Below are 16046 nucleotides of genomic sequence, written 5' to 3'. Positions count from 1 at the left end.
TTTTTGAAAAAATACTTTAATCAAACCTTGGCAAAGTTTATTTTTACGCAGGACCTGCTGGACCCCACACAGAATGGTTTGTGTAGCGCTCACAGTACCGAATCGGCCCTAGATGCTGCAGCAGACTACAGCCGTTACCAGATGGACCAGGGTGGCACGGCCATCCTGGTGATGCTGGATCTCTCAGCAGCATTTGATACTGTTTCCACCTTCCGATTGGTGCAAAGATTGCGCCGGGCGGGGTTGAGGGACACTGCACTAGCTTCACTGGGGTCTTTTCTCACTAACAGAACCCAGAATGTCAGTTGTGGTGACTTCATGGCTCCTTTGTGGGGTGCCGCAGGGGTCCTCCCTCAGCCCCACTTAGTGTAAACTGTATGCGGCATCACTGTGAACTCTGATGCGGTCATTTGGTTTCCAGATTTTGTCATAGGTAGATGGCACCCAGATTATTGTCTCAGTGTCTGACTATGTGATATCAGTGACAGAGAAATGCAAACTCTGTATGTTGGGCATTGGGAATCGGATCTGGATGAAGGAGAAACGTCTGAAATTGAATACGGGGAAGACCGAGATCTGGTCTTTGGGGCTCAGCACTCGTGGTCAGTGCTGTGGTGGCCAGAGACGCGTGGCCCCCCACCTACTTGCTTCTGTTAAAAACCCAGGACTCATCTTTGATCACACACTCACTTTTGATACTCCGGTTAATAGGACCAAGCGCATGTTTTTTCATCATTTATATTTTGAAAAAAATTCTTTCCTTCCTTCCTGTGGAGCATATAACTGCAGTGGTCATTGGATTGATCACCTCTCGTGTTGACTACTGCAGCGCTCTTTACTTAAATGTCAATAAATCCTCATTCAGTAAACTCAAGGTTATTCAAAGGCAGCTGCCTGTTTGATATATAATATACCAAAACACCGGTCAGCTAGGGAGGGCTTGCCTCTCTACACTGGCTACCTGTGAGGAAGCGTGTGATTTTAAAAGCATTGTGCATGGTCCATCGGGCACTGTACCTTCATGGACTGCTTCCCCTCAGATCAGCAGTCCAATGGCATTTGCCTAAAACACAGCTGAGATCCTCCTCTCTGCGGAATGCGATGGTTCCTAGGTTTCGGAAGGCGAGATGGGGTGGTCGCACCTTTTCTAAAGCAGCTGCTAAATTGGGGAACACATTGCCAGACCACATTGCTAGTTTAACCTCTCACATGGCCTTCCGTGAGAAATTGAAGACGTTGTTATTTTCTCTTCCGTAATATTTCCTTCTGTGGGTAGCTTCTTTTCTGTTGGTAGCGCTTTGAAGCCTTAGGGCACAGTGTGCTTTATAAATCTAAAATCATCAAAGTAGACATAACAAAACATAACACATGTTCCAGATAAGAAGCCTTGGCTTGAAAGTGCACAGAAGGTTGTTAGCAGTTCATCCCAGGTTGTGGAGGAACTACTAGTGAGGTAACAGCACTCAGGGAAGGGCGGCAAGAAAACAGCCCCTCATAAGCCAAAATTACCCCAGCGCTTTAACTCTAATAGTCCAGCGTAGAGACTTGGCAACCGCACAAACAGGTTCTTTGGGGGCGGGTGGTTGTTAAGTCACGTTTAAATCGTTTATTCATTTACCGCTGGTATGTTCTGCACGCTAATATGACATATACTTTGATATGTTTCTACATATGCTATGATTGAAACAAAATGATGCATGATGCACAGATCATTGTGGTATGTTCTGGAATACTGTACATGCTAATGTGTTGGACGAAATGCCAATAACAATCATTTCCAAAAACAACAGGTTCTTTTGTCCCAGCACGTAGCAGCCTAAGCGCTGCGCTGTTAGGCACTGCCTACACCCAAACTGTCTACAGATCAGAAGAATCCAGCTCTTCCTTGAACTCAGGTATTCAGGAGAAAAGAAAAGGAATTGTAATACACTTTCTTGTGCTTGCTAACATACTGGGCAGATAGTACTCATGCGTGCCTTAGATTTCCATGTTGTGCAAACAGATTGGCACAATGCTGAAACTTAGCATACAGATGTGTAGCAGCTGTGGCACGATTGTAGTCAATGAAAGTTTCAAACTCAGTATGTAATATGATGTCGATCCGTTCTCTGGTGCGGGATCCTTGACACTTGTTAACTTTAAGGCCCCACCCGTGAGCCCAGGTGTCTTTGACAGTGTCCCTACAAAGATGTAACATACACCCATTGTCGATCTAGTGTTCCACAAGGCCCAGTTGAGACTGGGTATCCTTAATGTCCCATACCCACTTGAGTTTGTAACTCTTATCTAATGCCACTATTTCCCTGAAGGCATGATGAACCTCTTCACAAGCTGTGGTATGCTTTAACCTATGCCAGCGCAGTAAGGGTCTTAATTGGACCTTGTGGGTGATGGGTTTAACACCCATGTCCCTTCGTAGCGGTAGAAGAGGTGTACTTTTGAGGAGGCTCAACAGTGATCTTAAAAACTTGTTTTCAGCTACATCCAACGGGGCTAATCCTGAAGACTCCCACAACTCGGCATCATGTTGAGCGCTGCCCCCTGCCTTTGTACTGTAGACTCATGGAGCTGGTGAAATGCGCCTTACTTTTGAAGGCTGATATAATCTCAATATTCCTGATTTATGGTGAGTTACGTTCAGACTACTTTTCTTGACTTGTGAGAGTTATACCATGTTCTAGGTCAGCTTAATTGAAGTTAATTCCAAGATAGCCAAACACAATTAACCTATTTAATGTACTTCCCTCAGGCATGATAGAACCTCTGTAAGATCTATGGGGCTTAATAGTCATACATTTAGTTTTTGAGTGGTTTATCACCAATGCTCGATCAGCACAAAAGGCCGCAAAACTATTTACCAGGGTCTGCAGGCCAGGTGCGGTTTTGGACACCAGGAAGTTGTCATCTGCAAAGAGAAGCAGAGGGATCTTTCTGCCCGCTACCCATGGTGTGTCACTCTTGCAGTCCTCTAGTGTCGTGTAGGTCTTATAAAACCTATACAGGATCTGTGCATGTAGACAACATACACTGTGGGCTTGGTGTACAGACTGATTCCAGACACCCCCACCGGGTATGTTGGCCTGTGTACCAGCTTGCTCACAGTGCCACTAGAAACTCCTCTTACCAAGGAGAGAATAGGTCTTGGCAACTATCGAACATGACAACCCTGATCCCTCGGGACCGTGGAAACAGTACAATACTTTTCGCTCAGTCACTCGTACTCACTTCGTCTCAGAGAGATACACAGAATAAACAATATGGACGTTTTTCAATAACCATTTATTGAACAGTCGTTATTCTAGTGTAAAATAGGTGTGCTGAAACAACCACTAGACAGAAACAGATATAAATCATTAGAAGCACTAATAAGGTGAAAGGATGGTAGATTTCTACCATCTTGTTATAACCATGAATACAGACAAGTATATAAAATACATGATAAAATCCGTACTCCTACAATGCTACCCTAATTAGATGTACCTAAGTGTACCTAGCATGTATGTAGGTGTTAAGCCAAGAATCCCTCTAGGATAAAGTTAACCCTATTACCTGAAGTGAGAGACTGTGGGACCCCGTCTTGGTCTCGAGCAAGGGATGTTTGACCACTGCGAGCTGGAGTATCTGCATGAAGGAACCTCAGAGTCTTGCGTCAGTTTGTCGACATGGAAGTCGTGATCTCTTCTGACTATCTCAGCAAGATGTGATGTTTATATACCCAAAGGTATCCCCAGGGGTTCTACCTTGCTATGCCATTGTCGGACTTAGGATGACGTTTGGAATTAACCTTGTACATAGTTATTGTGCAGGAGATGGTAGTCCTGCTGAGTTTCCAAGAATCCTCATGCATAATGTATGAGACTATTGTTCAGGGAAAACCCCACGTTCTGTAAGCAGTACCGTAACTAGGTAAAGGGTCAGTCCTAGCAGCCTGTTATGTATGTAATGTAGGGACAAATATAGGTGAAATGTTGGGCTATTACCCGGTCCTATATTGGGGTACCTATATGGAATATAACACTAGTTTGGCAACCACATCATTGAGGTAGGGTAGAATAAAGCTGGCGCAAGTAGGCGTCCCTGGCTTACGCCTTAGTGTATCCCTATGCATTTTGTTAACTCGCCCATAGATCCCCAGCGTACTTCAGCATATGTATCTTGGTGTAAGCGCATGAGGATATCCCAAAAATCAGTAGGGGTCTCTTTCTGCTTCAGTACCACCCATAATTTATGACGAGGAAGCAGGTCAAAAGCAGATTTTAGATCCACAAATATTAAGTATAAATGTGACTTCTGGGGGACAACCATCTTCCAGTAAATAGTCAAGAACTTAATTGGCTGATCAATTGTGCCTTTCTGCCTACTTAACCCCGCTTATAAATTCAATAAGGCTTTGTGCTCCTCTATCCAGAGGTCCAACTTAATTAAGATCCGCTTGCAGAAGACCTTCTGGGAAATGTCAATAAGACTTATCTGTCTGTATTTTAAAAGAGAGTTCCTAGAGACCTTTTTCTAGTCTGATACAATCGCTTCTGCTTTCTAGCGACTTGGAATGCACCTACCCCCAGTATTGCATTGGATAATATGTTTATATATAAGGCCCAATTCTCTATGTCTGATCAGAAAAAGTCCCCAGGAAGCCCATCGGGCTCTGCAGCTTTGCCGAAGCGATACCCTTGTTCGCACTCATGGTTTCAGGTAGTTCTATAGTTAAAAATGAGGTGAGTGCTTGTTTCCCAAGGTTTAAGGAGACCCCGTCATCTACGTCCACTGCCAGGGGTAGACCATACAAATCAGAAAAATGCTGTGCCAGGCCTTAGGGTGCATAGAGTCCGCAAGGTGGCCATTCTTCCCCCATTAGTCACCAAGCCCCCAAATGTCCTGGCATCCTTAGTTTTTCTGCATCACAATTGTCTTCCCAAATCTGTGTCTCCCAATCATTGTGAGCTTTTACCTGAACCTGCTTATTTAACTTCCTTTTAGCTCTAATAAAAATCAATAGTGCCACTCTCCAGGGCTTGGCGTTGCTCTTTCTTCACTCATCTACATTCTTTGTTAAACCATGTAGGACCAGGTTTTACCACCGTTGGGCCATCATAATGGTTCCATATGAAACATTTACCAATTATATTAAACAGCTTTCCATGTATAGATGTAACTGCAGAGTTTTTATCCTGCAAAACCATTGGCCTGTCTAGATCCATTATGGTGTCTTGCAGGGCCCTGTTCATTTCAGCCCTAGGTTCTGGTTGAACCGCTATGGTTTATCCTGCGTCCGTCATTAGTTGGATTTAGATCTGTAGAAAGTGAGAGTGGCACATCCAGAAAATCATTCATTGTATTATTCAGCGGATGAGTTTGTAGTCATTGCCATCCCTAGGGACCACCTTCATGTCTACGACAGAACTCCAGAGTGAGAGAGCAATCAATATATAGTCAATCCTACTAGATTCGCCGGGGCGATTAAAAGTATAGAGTGCTTGCAAATCGGATTTCGTGCGGCCGTTACACCCCCTCCGACCATGCGACAGAGTAAATGACTGTAGATGATATGCTGCATCTGACCATCGCTTCAACGACAATGCAGGGATGCCCCATTCCTCATCCTCAACCTCTGTGAGGGGATAACCATTGTTTTCAAAAGATTCAAAGGTGGTATCAAAACCACCTGCAATAATAAAGGAATTGTGTGTGTCAAATAATTCTCTGTGTGCCGTGAGTTGTTTCAATGGGGGTGTTTCACCTCTCCCTCTAACCCCTCGACTATACACATTGCACAGATAAAACCTACGAATAGCTTCCCCTGTAATATTTATACCTTAAATGAAGCAATAGCGAATGGGCACTATTGAAAATTTAATGAGGTTCGTACCCAGATTAGGGGACCACCAGAGGGTCGACCCCTCCCATTGCGACAAGCAGGAACAAAGAAATTTACATAGCGAGACCTATGTACAGGGTCAAGGCTCCATGTTTCTTGGGCAAGGCATGTATTAGATTGGTCCATGAACATGCCCCATGCAGGCCGCCAAGCTTGGATCTCACATCTGTCACATTCCACAGCAAAATATCGATGGTATTTAAATTCTTAGTTTGCTCATTCTGTGTTGGAATCAGGCTCTCCACTGGATGAAGTACACAAATTGTGGCCAACACCATAGGATGAGCTTCATACTGCATTACCTCATTAGGGACTAAGGGCTCCCCACCCCCAACAGGTATAAGGTGGCATCTGGTTCCAAGTCAGTCCACCATAGAGGTGTCCAGCTCCTTTTTTGAGTTGATGGGTAAGAATCGGTGTAATGGGAGAGAGGTATGAGGGTATGGTGGACTGAGTTTGAACCAAATTAAAGTACCAGTTGGAGGATCTTTACGTAGTTCGAGTCCCACTAGCCCTTCTGCCATGTGGGTATACTTTAAACCTATCACAATATAATTGATTGTCCCCTAATGAACTGAAGGGTCATGGAGTCTTCTTGCATACATAATAATGTCTGAGCGCATGATAGAATAACAAATGCGCACTGACCTAATCTGGTAGATAAACTTATTTATTAGTGAGTTCTCATCCTCTCTTGCGCCAGCAAGGAATTTAGTGACCTTTATCATATAGACACTACCTGGCTTGCAACCCGATCATCCCCCTTTCTCCCTGGTGCACCCCTTTTGGTCAAGCCCTGGAAAGAAGAGCCCATTATCATCTGCTCTCCAGTGGCCATAGCTGGGCGCCCAAGTCAACCATGGGGCCCGTGGTCTAGTCGGAGCAGGTAAAGGAGTCTTTTGCTGCAACTTAGAGGTATGTGGGTCTGGGGTAGGGTGGTATACACACCGCAATCCATGGGAGGATTAATAAATAATTATTATTCCACATATTTCTATCATCTGTTAAGCTTGTGTATGTAGTGGGATGTGAATTAGTGTGGACTCTACTTCTTGATAAATATTGGGGATATTTAAATTTCCCAATTTCAGCTGATGAAACTGCTAGCTGTGATTCTAAACCTGTTACCTCAGACTGCAACCTCCTGACCAACATAACAATGCTAGCAATATCAACATTATAACTTGGCCCCAGTCCAGGAGCTATGGGACTGATACCATCGAGGCCCTCACAGTTTCCTCTTCTGGACCAGCGCAAGGTTGAAGGCTTGTGAGGACAGAATAGCTACTTGAGCATCGGATTGCAGGTTCCATTAGCACAAGTTCATGTCTATTGGGATTAATGTCATCAGAAGTAACCTCCAGAGGCACATCAAGAAGCGAAGCATCCGAACCAGCTGAGCTCACATTGGGTCTCGAGGAGTTATCATTCGTCTTTCTAGTAAATATGAGAGCAGCCTTTATTTGGTTCTGGCCTTTTGCTTTATCACCCCCCAAAATCCTTTCAACCTTTCCAATTAGGGTATCAATGACCCCAAGAGTTTAACTGGCGCTTGAGGCTTGTCGGGTGAGACAGTAAGAGTGAGGTGAGCTGTGTGTTTGCCCAATACAAAAGGTCCTGTGCAAACTAAATTTAGAGCGTAAACAAACAAGCTTAACACTCACCCTTGACACAGTGGGAAGAATGTCCTTGGGGGGGATGTTAAGGGGATGGCCCAGCCTCCTCTGGGCTGTGATGGGCACAGGCAGGCAGACCCGCCCTTGGTCCAGGCGCACCCCGTTTAGCAGGAGTGAGAGCAGCGCTTTATAGCGCACAGCAGATGTCGGGCACTTCTCCCCCTGGCTCGCAAGGCAGTTGCTTCCTGGCGCGTGGATTTCTGGGACCTGGAGTCCCCAAGAGGCAGCAGACGTGGTCATTGTCATCATCACCCATGTGTCTTCAATCCGCCTCCCCTCCCCGCTGGCCCCATGTCTGGAATCCAAGCACCAGATCCGCCTCTGCTAGAAATGAACAACCCTTCCTCAGGAGTTCCTGGTTCCCTCCTCCTCTGTGCAAGGCATCCATCCTGGTGAGGTACATGTCCAGGGGACAAAGACTGGCTTATATTGTTTATTTGATAAACGTACAGACAGACATTTTTCAAACTCAAAAACAACCAATGAATAAGGAAGAAAGTGCAAGTGTGTCCTTTAGCTGCTTCAGAGAGACCTGCCGCCTCCTGGCTATTATTTTGTGTGGTTTCCACTTCAGAATGTATGGATCGCCCCCATTTATTGTCCTCAGTAAGGCGATGAAGGTCAGAGTAAGCTGATAAAAACAATGTTTTTTCAAGCCCAAGCCAGAAACGTTAGAGGGCCACAGTAGATTTCCAGCAGTATCGGCAATAGCTGGTGGGCTCCATTAGGGGTCTTAGTTGAGTTGTGAAAACAGTAGATTTACATCCATACCCGAGACATGTCTATGGCGCAAATAACTGTGCGATCTCCAAGCACAAGATCCTCAACAGATCCCAAGCAGGGCTCCATCACCAGTGCCCCCAATGCATGGTGGACATGTTAATATGATCAAGCATTGGCCTTCTGACTAGCGATTTGTATTCTTGTTGCGCTATCACGACAAAGACTTACATCTGTTTGAGTAGAGACTGAATGTAAGAGTGAATTTTGAATTCCTCCTTTTTACTGAAGTCTCTCGCCCAGTCCAAAGAAGTTCTACTCCCAACAGGGTGGGCTTTACTGGGAGAAGGTGCATTATCATCTTAATGTTGAAGAAGCAAACTTCTCTCTATCCATCAGTCCAGTGAGAAGGTCCTATATTATACAGGTCAACTCTTTCGGGCATTAATCCCACCATAAACAAATAAAAAAACAGTACTCAATCATTTTCCCTGAGAACGGCTCCCTAATCCTTCATTTATACCCAAAAGCAATCACCATTCACAAAAGTGTAAAAGTTACAAAATATATAATTTCTGTGCAAGGGTTTAACTTCATGTAATACAGCACACTGAGTGCTCCTTGAAAGATGCAGTCCACGAATGGTCGCAGCTTAAGGCATTTTGTGCCCTCGATGATGCCTGTCCCCAGTTCACTTATTTATTCAGAGTTTGAGCCCTTTTTCTCTGGATTTCTCACTTGTTTCTGATAGCTTCATGGTTCTTCGCAACAGCCATAAAACGCTTCTTCTTGAGGACAACCGGTGACCCAATACCATTGTCCCATAGGTACTCTGAGGATAAGATCTTGGTGGGTTTATGGTGTAAAAAGTATTTGTTTAAGTAGCTCTCGTCATGCCAGATGGCCTCAATGCCTTTATCTTTGTCACGCATCATGGCTTTGTGGCACTGGCCGGTGAGTTGATAGACTTCTCTTACTGAGCCTCCAAAAAAGCCCCCAGCATAATAAAAATCCCCTTCGTCTCCCGGGATGTAGGCCTCAGACTGCGACCTACGCTCGTAAGTGAAATGCTGGCGCTGACCCCAGTAGAAACCTGGGTGGAGAGTCCCAAACCTTTCGCTCAGTATTTCCACTCCAACCAAGTTGGTGAACTCCATGTCCACGTCCACCGACACAATGTAGTCCACCTCGTTGATGAAGGTCTCCCTGGAGGCATTGTGGATCATTTCCATGCGCCTCATGGTCACCTCCTGCCACCTCTTGTACCCCAAGACCTCGATGATGACCAGCCTCCGTCCAGATGCCAGTGTGATCTCGGGTATCTGATCAGGCCGGTCCGTGAACACATAATAGTTCACTTTGTGCCCCACCATGAAGAACTTCTCTGCTGTCTCAATAAAGTGCTGGAGAAAGACAGTATACCTGAATAAAGAACAAAAAGATGTAGATAAGCACACAATAAGCAGGTCCTGGGTCCAAAATGGTACCCACAATACGTGAAGTTCAATCACCGCAACAACTTCAAGATTCATTGACTTACTTTCTTGCATTGTTAAAGGTCAAAAACAGCTGTATTCACACGTTTGCGCTGTTCCTAACACATAATACAATTATATTCCTAATGTGCACAATTTAATATAGTTTTCCTATACATATATTTGTTCAAAGAAAAAGCACAGCCACCTATGACAACATTGAGGGCATTTCTGTTGCAGATACTTGATGTGGCTCCAGGACCTCATTAAGTCCACATCAGACCAATACATATCAGTCAAACATTTTTTTAAAGCCACAGTTGGAGAGTTATCTTCTCACACCAACCACTAGTAGTGGCATATGTGAAAGCTATTTGTTTGACCTACACAAAAGATGGTCTTCATTGATGGCGTACATTGTTTTGACTTTGGCCCATACCAACCCTTCTAACAGCATGATTAGACTAGACGGTAGCCTTTGAGAAGATCTTACACTTTTTCGAATATTCTGAACACAGACGGCCTGATTCACACAGCTAAACGTACACTGTTGTGTAAGTTTACGATTGTTCACTATTCACAAAGTTATTTTACTAGTAGTATCTTTATGACTGCAGAGTCTCCGCACATACAAAGATAGGAAAGTTCTATCTTTTTAAGTGCGGAGACTCTGCAGTCGTTAAGATACCTCTAATAAAATGTATTTTCTTTGTGAATTACAAACAATTGTAAACTTACACTGAAGTGTCAATTTACCTTTGTGAATCAGGCCCCTAGTTGACATACCCTAGGCACAACTTTAAGCTACAATTGGTACCCTATCCACCTTTAGGCATCCTAGTTGTAGACCTTCCTAGATCCTACTTGACACTGTACTGAATAAGTTTTTTTGTGACCATGGTTTAGTTTCCATGAAATAATGTCCAGGGTTAACAGGGGATATCAACCCAGTTTGGTTTCTGACTAGCCCTTATACAAAACATGAACTGTATTATGATTTGGAAGTACTTAAACTCTGCCTATACTTGCTATGTAATATACTTGGATTTCAAACATATTTATTTGTCATTTATTTTTGAGGATTTATATAATGCAAATGTGACCCAAATGGTATAAGAATGCTTCACATGAAAATAGTTACTAGTGCATGTAAACAGTTCACATCAGCACTGGGTCTAAGTTATATAACAACAGCAAAGCAAGTGCAATATTTCCCTCTCAGGTACTGCTGAGAGTCCTGCTTTTTGAATATAATTGTGACTTCTGCGCGTTCATGCACAGTCCCAACTGACGACTGAGGTCGTCTAATACAGTAAGCAGGCACTGTAGCGCCTCCACAAGGTTTAGCAAGTACACAAGCAGATCATCTGCGTTTAGGGATGCAAGGTGTTTCACTGCTCCCAACTCACTAGCTCAATCTGCCAGAGAGTGTCAGAGCTGGCAGGGCAATGGTTTGTCCGCCAAGGCATAGAGCAGAGTGGACAGTGGACGCCCCTGCTGCATGCCTCCTTCCAGTTCCAATTCAGACGCTATGCATCCATGTGCTTTCTCCCTGGTGACAGGGTTAATGTATAGTAGTTTAGCCATTTCAATACAACAGGCCACCGTTCATGGCCTACTTTACCTCAAACATGTAAAACCAGAACAAAGTGTCTCTGCGGTCCGTCTGAGGCCTCATTACTCCATTCTCTTCTTGATGCATCCCTGTAAATTTGTTTGTTCCTTCCTCCTGCAGAGCGCCTCCTTCTGTGCCACAGGCTGAGTCCAGGTTTCCCGCGACTCATTACAACTCACATCTTGGAGAAGCTGGTACGCTCAGAGTAATGATCGCGCACTTGCTCCTAATTCTAATATGCTGTGTGGTAGGAAGAAAATTAGTCAGAGTCTACCCTTGTCTGTGTTTACCTGCATTATCATCATATAGAAAATTCCTGTGTCTGCTGTCTGATTTACAGGTTCTTCTTTGTGCTGCTGACCAGTCCTGTTCTCCTCTACATCTGCTTAGAATCACCTCTGCAAATCAGACTCCCCATACTTGCCCAGATGATACTTTCTGTGTAGCCACTTAGAGCTAGCCAGATGTTTCACTGTTAAAGCTTGGAAATATCATCAAATTTCATTGTTGTTCCTTGTGGTTGACTGACAGATTACTAGCTCCAGTCCAAACTGGACTCTGGTGTAAATCCCTTGCAAGCCACGGCGCAGTAAATCAGCAAGATCAAAAAGTATTTGGAATTAGCTCACTAGGAACACATTTCTACTTATTAAAGTTAAAGAGATAAGCACTTCTTACTGTCAACGAGCAATAGGCAGAATAAGTACTTCTCATAATTTAATGACCATATTATCTGCTCTGGAATCTCCTATTTTAGCTCCGCCCAAAAAATATACAGGAGATCTTTAAGTCCTTCCTTTCCAAGTGCAGATTACATATTTTGGCCAGGGCCATGCACTTTCACATAGATCAAGCAAAGATGGCGTTTATTCTGAATTAACTATCTAAAGATGCATTGCAGTGGGCAATACCACTATCTAATGGGAATAGCTTTGTTGTTAAATAGATGTAAAGATTATATTCCATAGTTTTCAGCTATTTTAGGGCACTGTCAGACTATGCAGATGGAGGATACTGGAATTCAACTCTGAAACAAGGCTCTACGGGTCATGGGCATTATATGTCGTTTTCAAGAACTTAATGCCGAGGTTGCCTGGAAAGATGAGACAGCCCTAGAAGCCCTTTATCGAGGATCATGGTAAGAAATAAAGGATTCCCTGGCTATGGTAATTAATAGTCCCACACCCCTTTCTGCTTTCATTGATTTAGCTGTACAAATTGAAGCACATATCCGTAATTGTAGAGTAGAACTGAGAAGAGATGGAGTGGCTCATAAAATTTCATGAAGATTACATACCACTGCCAGAAACGGGAAAGACTGATTTCGGAGCAGCAGAAACCATGGAGATTGGAAATGTGTAATGCCCTCTTAAGAGAATAAAAAGAGCGCAGAAGAAAAGAGGTGGTTTGTTTATAGTGTGGTCAGCGTAGTCATTATGTACTTAAGTGTCCCCAATTACATGGAAACAAACAAGACCGACCTTGAGGGGAAATCTAGGATTAGATTTCATGAATAATGTGAGAGTTGCCTGTGAAACAACACATTTTTATCTTCCTCTTCCCCCTACTCACCTTTGACGATCCTTTGCCAGTTATAGTACTAATGGACTCATGGAGCAAGCTGCATTTTTTTGTACACCTCTTTTTAGAGAACCCTGAAAATTCTTTTAAAACAAAAGAACGAGTCTGAAGCAGTTCTCAAAGCTAATGGTAAGTCCCTAATGTCAGGAGAAATTAATGTTTAAATTCCATGTTTGACCATGACTTCAGAAGAGGGACAGATGGAATCCCTTGTATTTGATTTGATAGATTCTCCCAGTTCTGCACTAATACTGAGTACGCCTTGCTTAAGAGTGTAAAGCCTCCAAACAGGTTAGTATAAGGAAGTTGTACATCTTACAGCAAAGTGCTGTAGTCAAAGTAATTATATCTAGATCATAGAGAACTCAGTAAGTCCCTAATGTGTTGTTCCATGACGCCTTCTTCTGAGGACATACAGATATGGCTTACAAGAAATTCATAGGGTCTTTAATAAAAAAAGAAGTAGATACATTACCATGACATCTTGTAATTATTGTCACATTGAGCATTGATTCCACATGGAAAAGGCAAGCCCTGATGGTAAAAGAGAATTCAATATTGACGAGGAAATTGCAGGAGGTGTTTATATGCCATTCATCATCTCCTTTCGAAACTCCTATTTTTTTCATTCTGAAACATGGTAGGGAATTCCGACTATGTGTGGATTTTAGGGAGGCATATGCTGTTATCATGAGGAATATGTATCCTTAACCATTATTCTCTGTTCTGTTAGACCATGTGCTAACAAACAAGCTGAGAGGAGCTAATTATTTAGTCCATATGAGGGAAGGTAATGAGTAGAAAGCTGCCTTTACTGTCCGATATGGGCATTTTGAATATTATTTCAGTTGACAGCAGAAAAAAAGGAGCCTTTGTAGCCTGGAAAGCTTCCTTCACTTCAGCTCATACCCTACAACATCTAAGCCTACCCTTCCTTTTATTTGTTAATCAGATGCTTCTTGCAGTGTCCTTGCCATCCTCCAGTCTCAAAGAGAACAAACAAAGGGGATGTTACATTTTGCGTCTTTCATTCATTCACCTTAACTTTGGCCCAGAAAATGTTTCACCATCTTTGATCATGAACTTAGTCCATTGTAGATGGTATTTTATACTGGAAACATTATTTAAAAAGGCGGCAGCATAAGATCATAGTTTTGACGGATCATAAAAATTTGGAATACATCAAGTGCAGGAAATATACTAATGCAAGACATGAAAGGTGGGGCTTTTTTCTCATAATTTGAATATGAGTTCACATATAGACCTGCTCAAGGTCATGGAAAGACAGATGGCCTTTATAGGCAAAAGCAACCAGAGGACCAAATCATTCCAGGTAACAATTTAATATTACATATGCATTCAGAGTGTATCAATGAAGCAAATACATTTGTACATGGGTAAGGAAACAATAATAACTGGTGAATCCGAAAAAATGGATGGAACAGGATTCTGAAAGAAGTATCAAAAATCAATTATTATATCAATAAGATTGATGGTACGTTCCGAACAGAATTACAAAAATGTGTCATAAAATTAGGGCTGGAGCCACACCGGAATTAGAAAAATTGTTAATTTATTACAACGCATCAATTGGTGGTCCCATGTGTTAAAACAGTGTATGGTGTGTGCAAGACCTTAGGATCAAATTACTCTGGGCTTTATAGTGGAAATACCACTATTACAAGGTAACAATACCTGTTTGGTCATTGGACTAGCACATTTTGTGCTCTTATAAAATCTACCCATGGCCCTTAAATTTACTTGTGTATGTTTGAAAGAGACGGTACATTAACACAGATTACCAAGAAGTATTGCTATTGACCAAGGAGCACAGTTTATTCCCCACTTTTGGATTCTTTGTTAACACTACTGGGCACAGTCAATCAGTTATCATCCTCACACAGATGGGTCGACTCAATTCTTCAATCCAACCCTTGAACAATTGGGTACACTGGATTCCGGTCACAAAATTTGCACGTAATATTTCATTACAAAGTCACTTGGGATATGCACATTTTTATTGTACTTTTGGCATTCATATACAAATGTGACCTTAAAACATTTTACCGCTCCAGAATTCCTGTGGTTAATGAAGGTGCATCAAAAGGCAGATCATGTATTGATTCAAGCAAAGCTGACTTAAAAATGTTGCGCTTTTAAATATAGGTCGGCTCCCATTTATTGGTTATCAGACTGTGTCGTTAGTATTAAAGATGTCTTTGATTCAATTCAAACAGGTTAAATTTACACCTACATTCTCAGGTCCCCTTTTTTATTTCCCTTTTTTTGGGGAAAAGGGCAGTGAAGCTTGAAGATTCATTCAGTGGTGCAAGATTCTAAGGGTAAAACCTGCAGCAGCAGCAGCGAGAGCTTCCTCTCCTTTCCCTGTACTGGTTGATGTATCCCCAGATTTCAAAGTTGAAGCTAACCTGGATGGTGAAATTAAAATAGGTCATTCACAGTATATGGTTAGATGGAAGGAGTATAATTTTCCAAGTACAGCTTGGGATCCTGCGAACTTTGTAAATGCCCCTAGATTGATTAAGACATTTCAATGACTCTCCTCAGAAACCAACTACTGTCAGCTGGGTTGGATGTGTAGAGGGGGATACTGTCAGGATTTCTCTACTGCACAGCAATCCTAAGTCAGGTTGGAACAGTCAGAAGGTCTCTGGGATGCCCACTATCCTGTGTTCTCAAGCTGATGCCAGTAGAAGGATGAAGCTTGGTGCCTGTGGTGCACCATATTGGAGCATGGACGCTTAAGAGATACTTTGGGGTGAGCATAAGTAGATGAAGCAGGTGGTACAAGATGCCCAGCAGTGTTAGCTTGCTGTCTAAAATGCTTAATTCGAGCCGAGTTTTCCGGTGCTTGACACCGGCAGTTAATTGTCAAAAACTGCACTTATGGCAGTCTGCCATTTATTGGCGCTGTTTGTCTAAATTAGAGGTGGATACAAGAACAGCTGTCTATTATTTCAATATGCACATTTGAAATGGCGAATGCCTGCAGCCCAAGCCATTCTTATAGCTTTTGGGGCCTGGAATAGTCGGACTTCCCACACTTGTGGGATGTGATGGTAGGTGTGTTGGATCTGTAA

General features: G+C 43.0%; 1 protein-coding gene across 2 annotated transcripts in view; it reads right to left on the bottom strand.

Annotated features, from left to right (window-relative positions):
• Nucleotides 1–3260: 3260 nt before the first annotated feature.
• The window catches only part of LOC146868866 (histo-blood group ABO system transferase-like), a 547149-nt gene continuing 534363 nt past the window's right edge, over nt 3261–16046 (bottom strand). The window contains exon 7 of one of the 2 annotated variants that reach the window (XM_085613883.1): nt 3261–9696. In XM_085613883.1, the coding sequence (XP_085470009.1) occupies nt 9009–9696 (688 nt within the window). In that variant the 3' untranslated portion in view covers nt 3261–9008. The remainder of the gene's footprint in view (nt 9697–16046) is intronic. The other variant, XM_085613884.1, reaches the window with a different exon arrangement.

Source organism: Triturus cristatus, chromosome 1_2, assembly GCF_964204655.1.
Source record: "Triturus cristatus chromosome 1_2, aTriCri1.1, whole genome shotgun sequence".
Classification (NCBI taxonomy): domain Eukaryota; kingdom Metazoa; phylum Chordata; class Amphibia; order Caudata; family Salamandridae; genus Triturus; species Triturus cristatus.
This window is presented reverse-complemented; position numbering and strand designations above follow the sequence as displayed.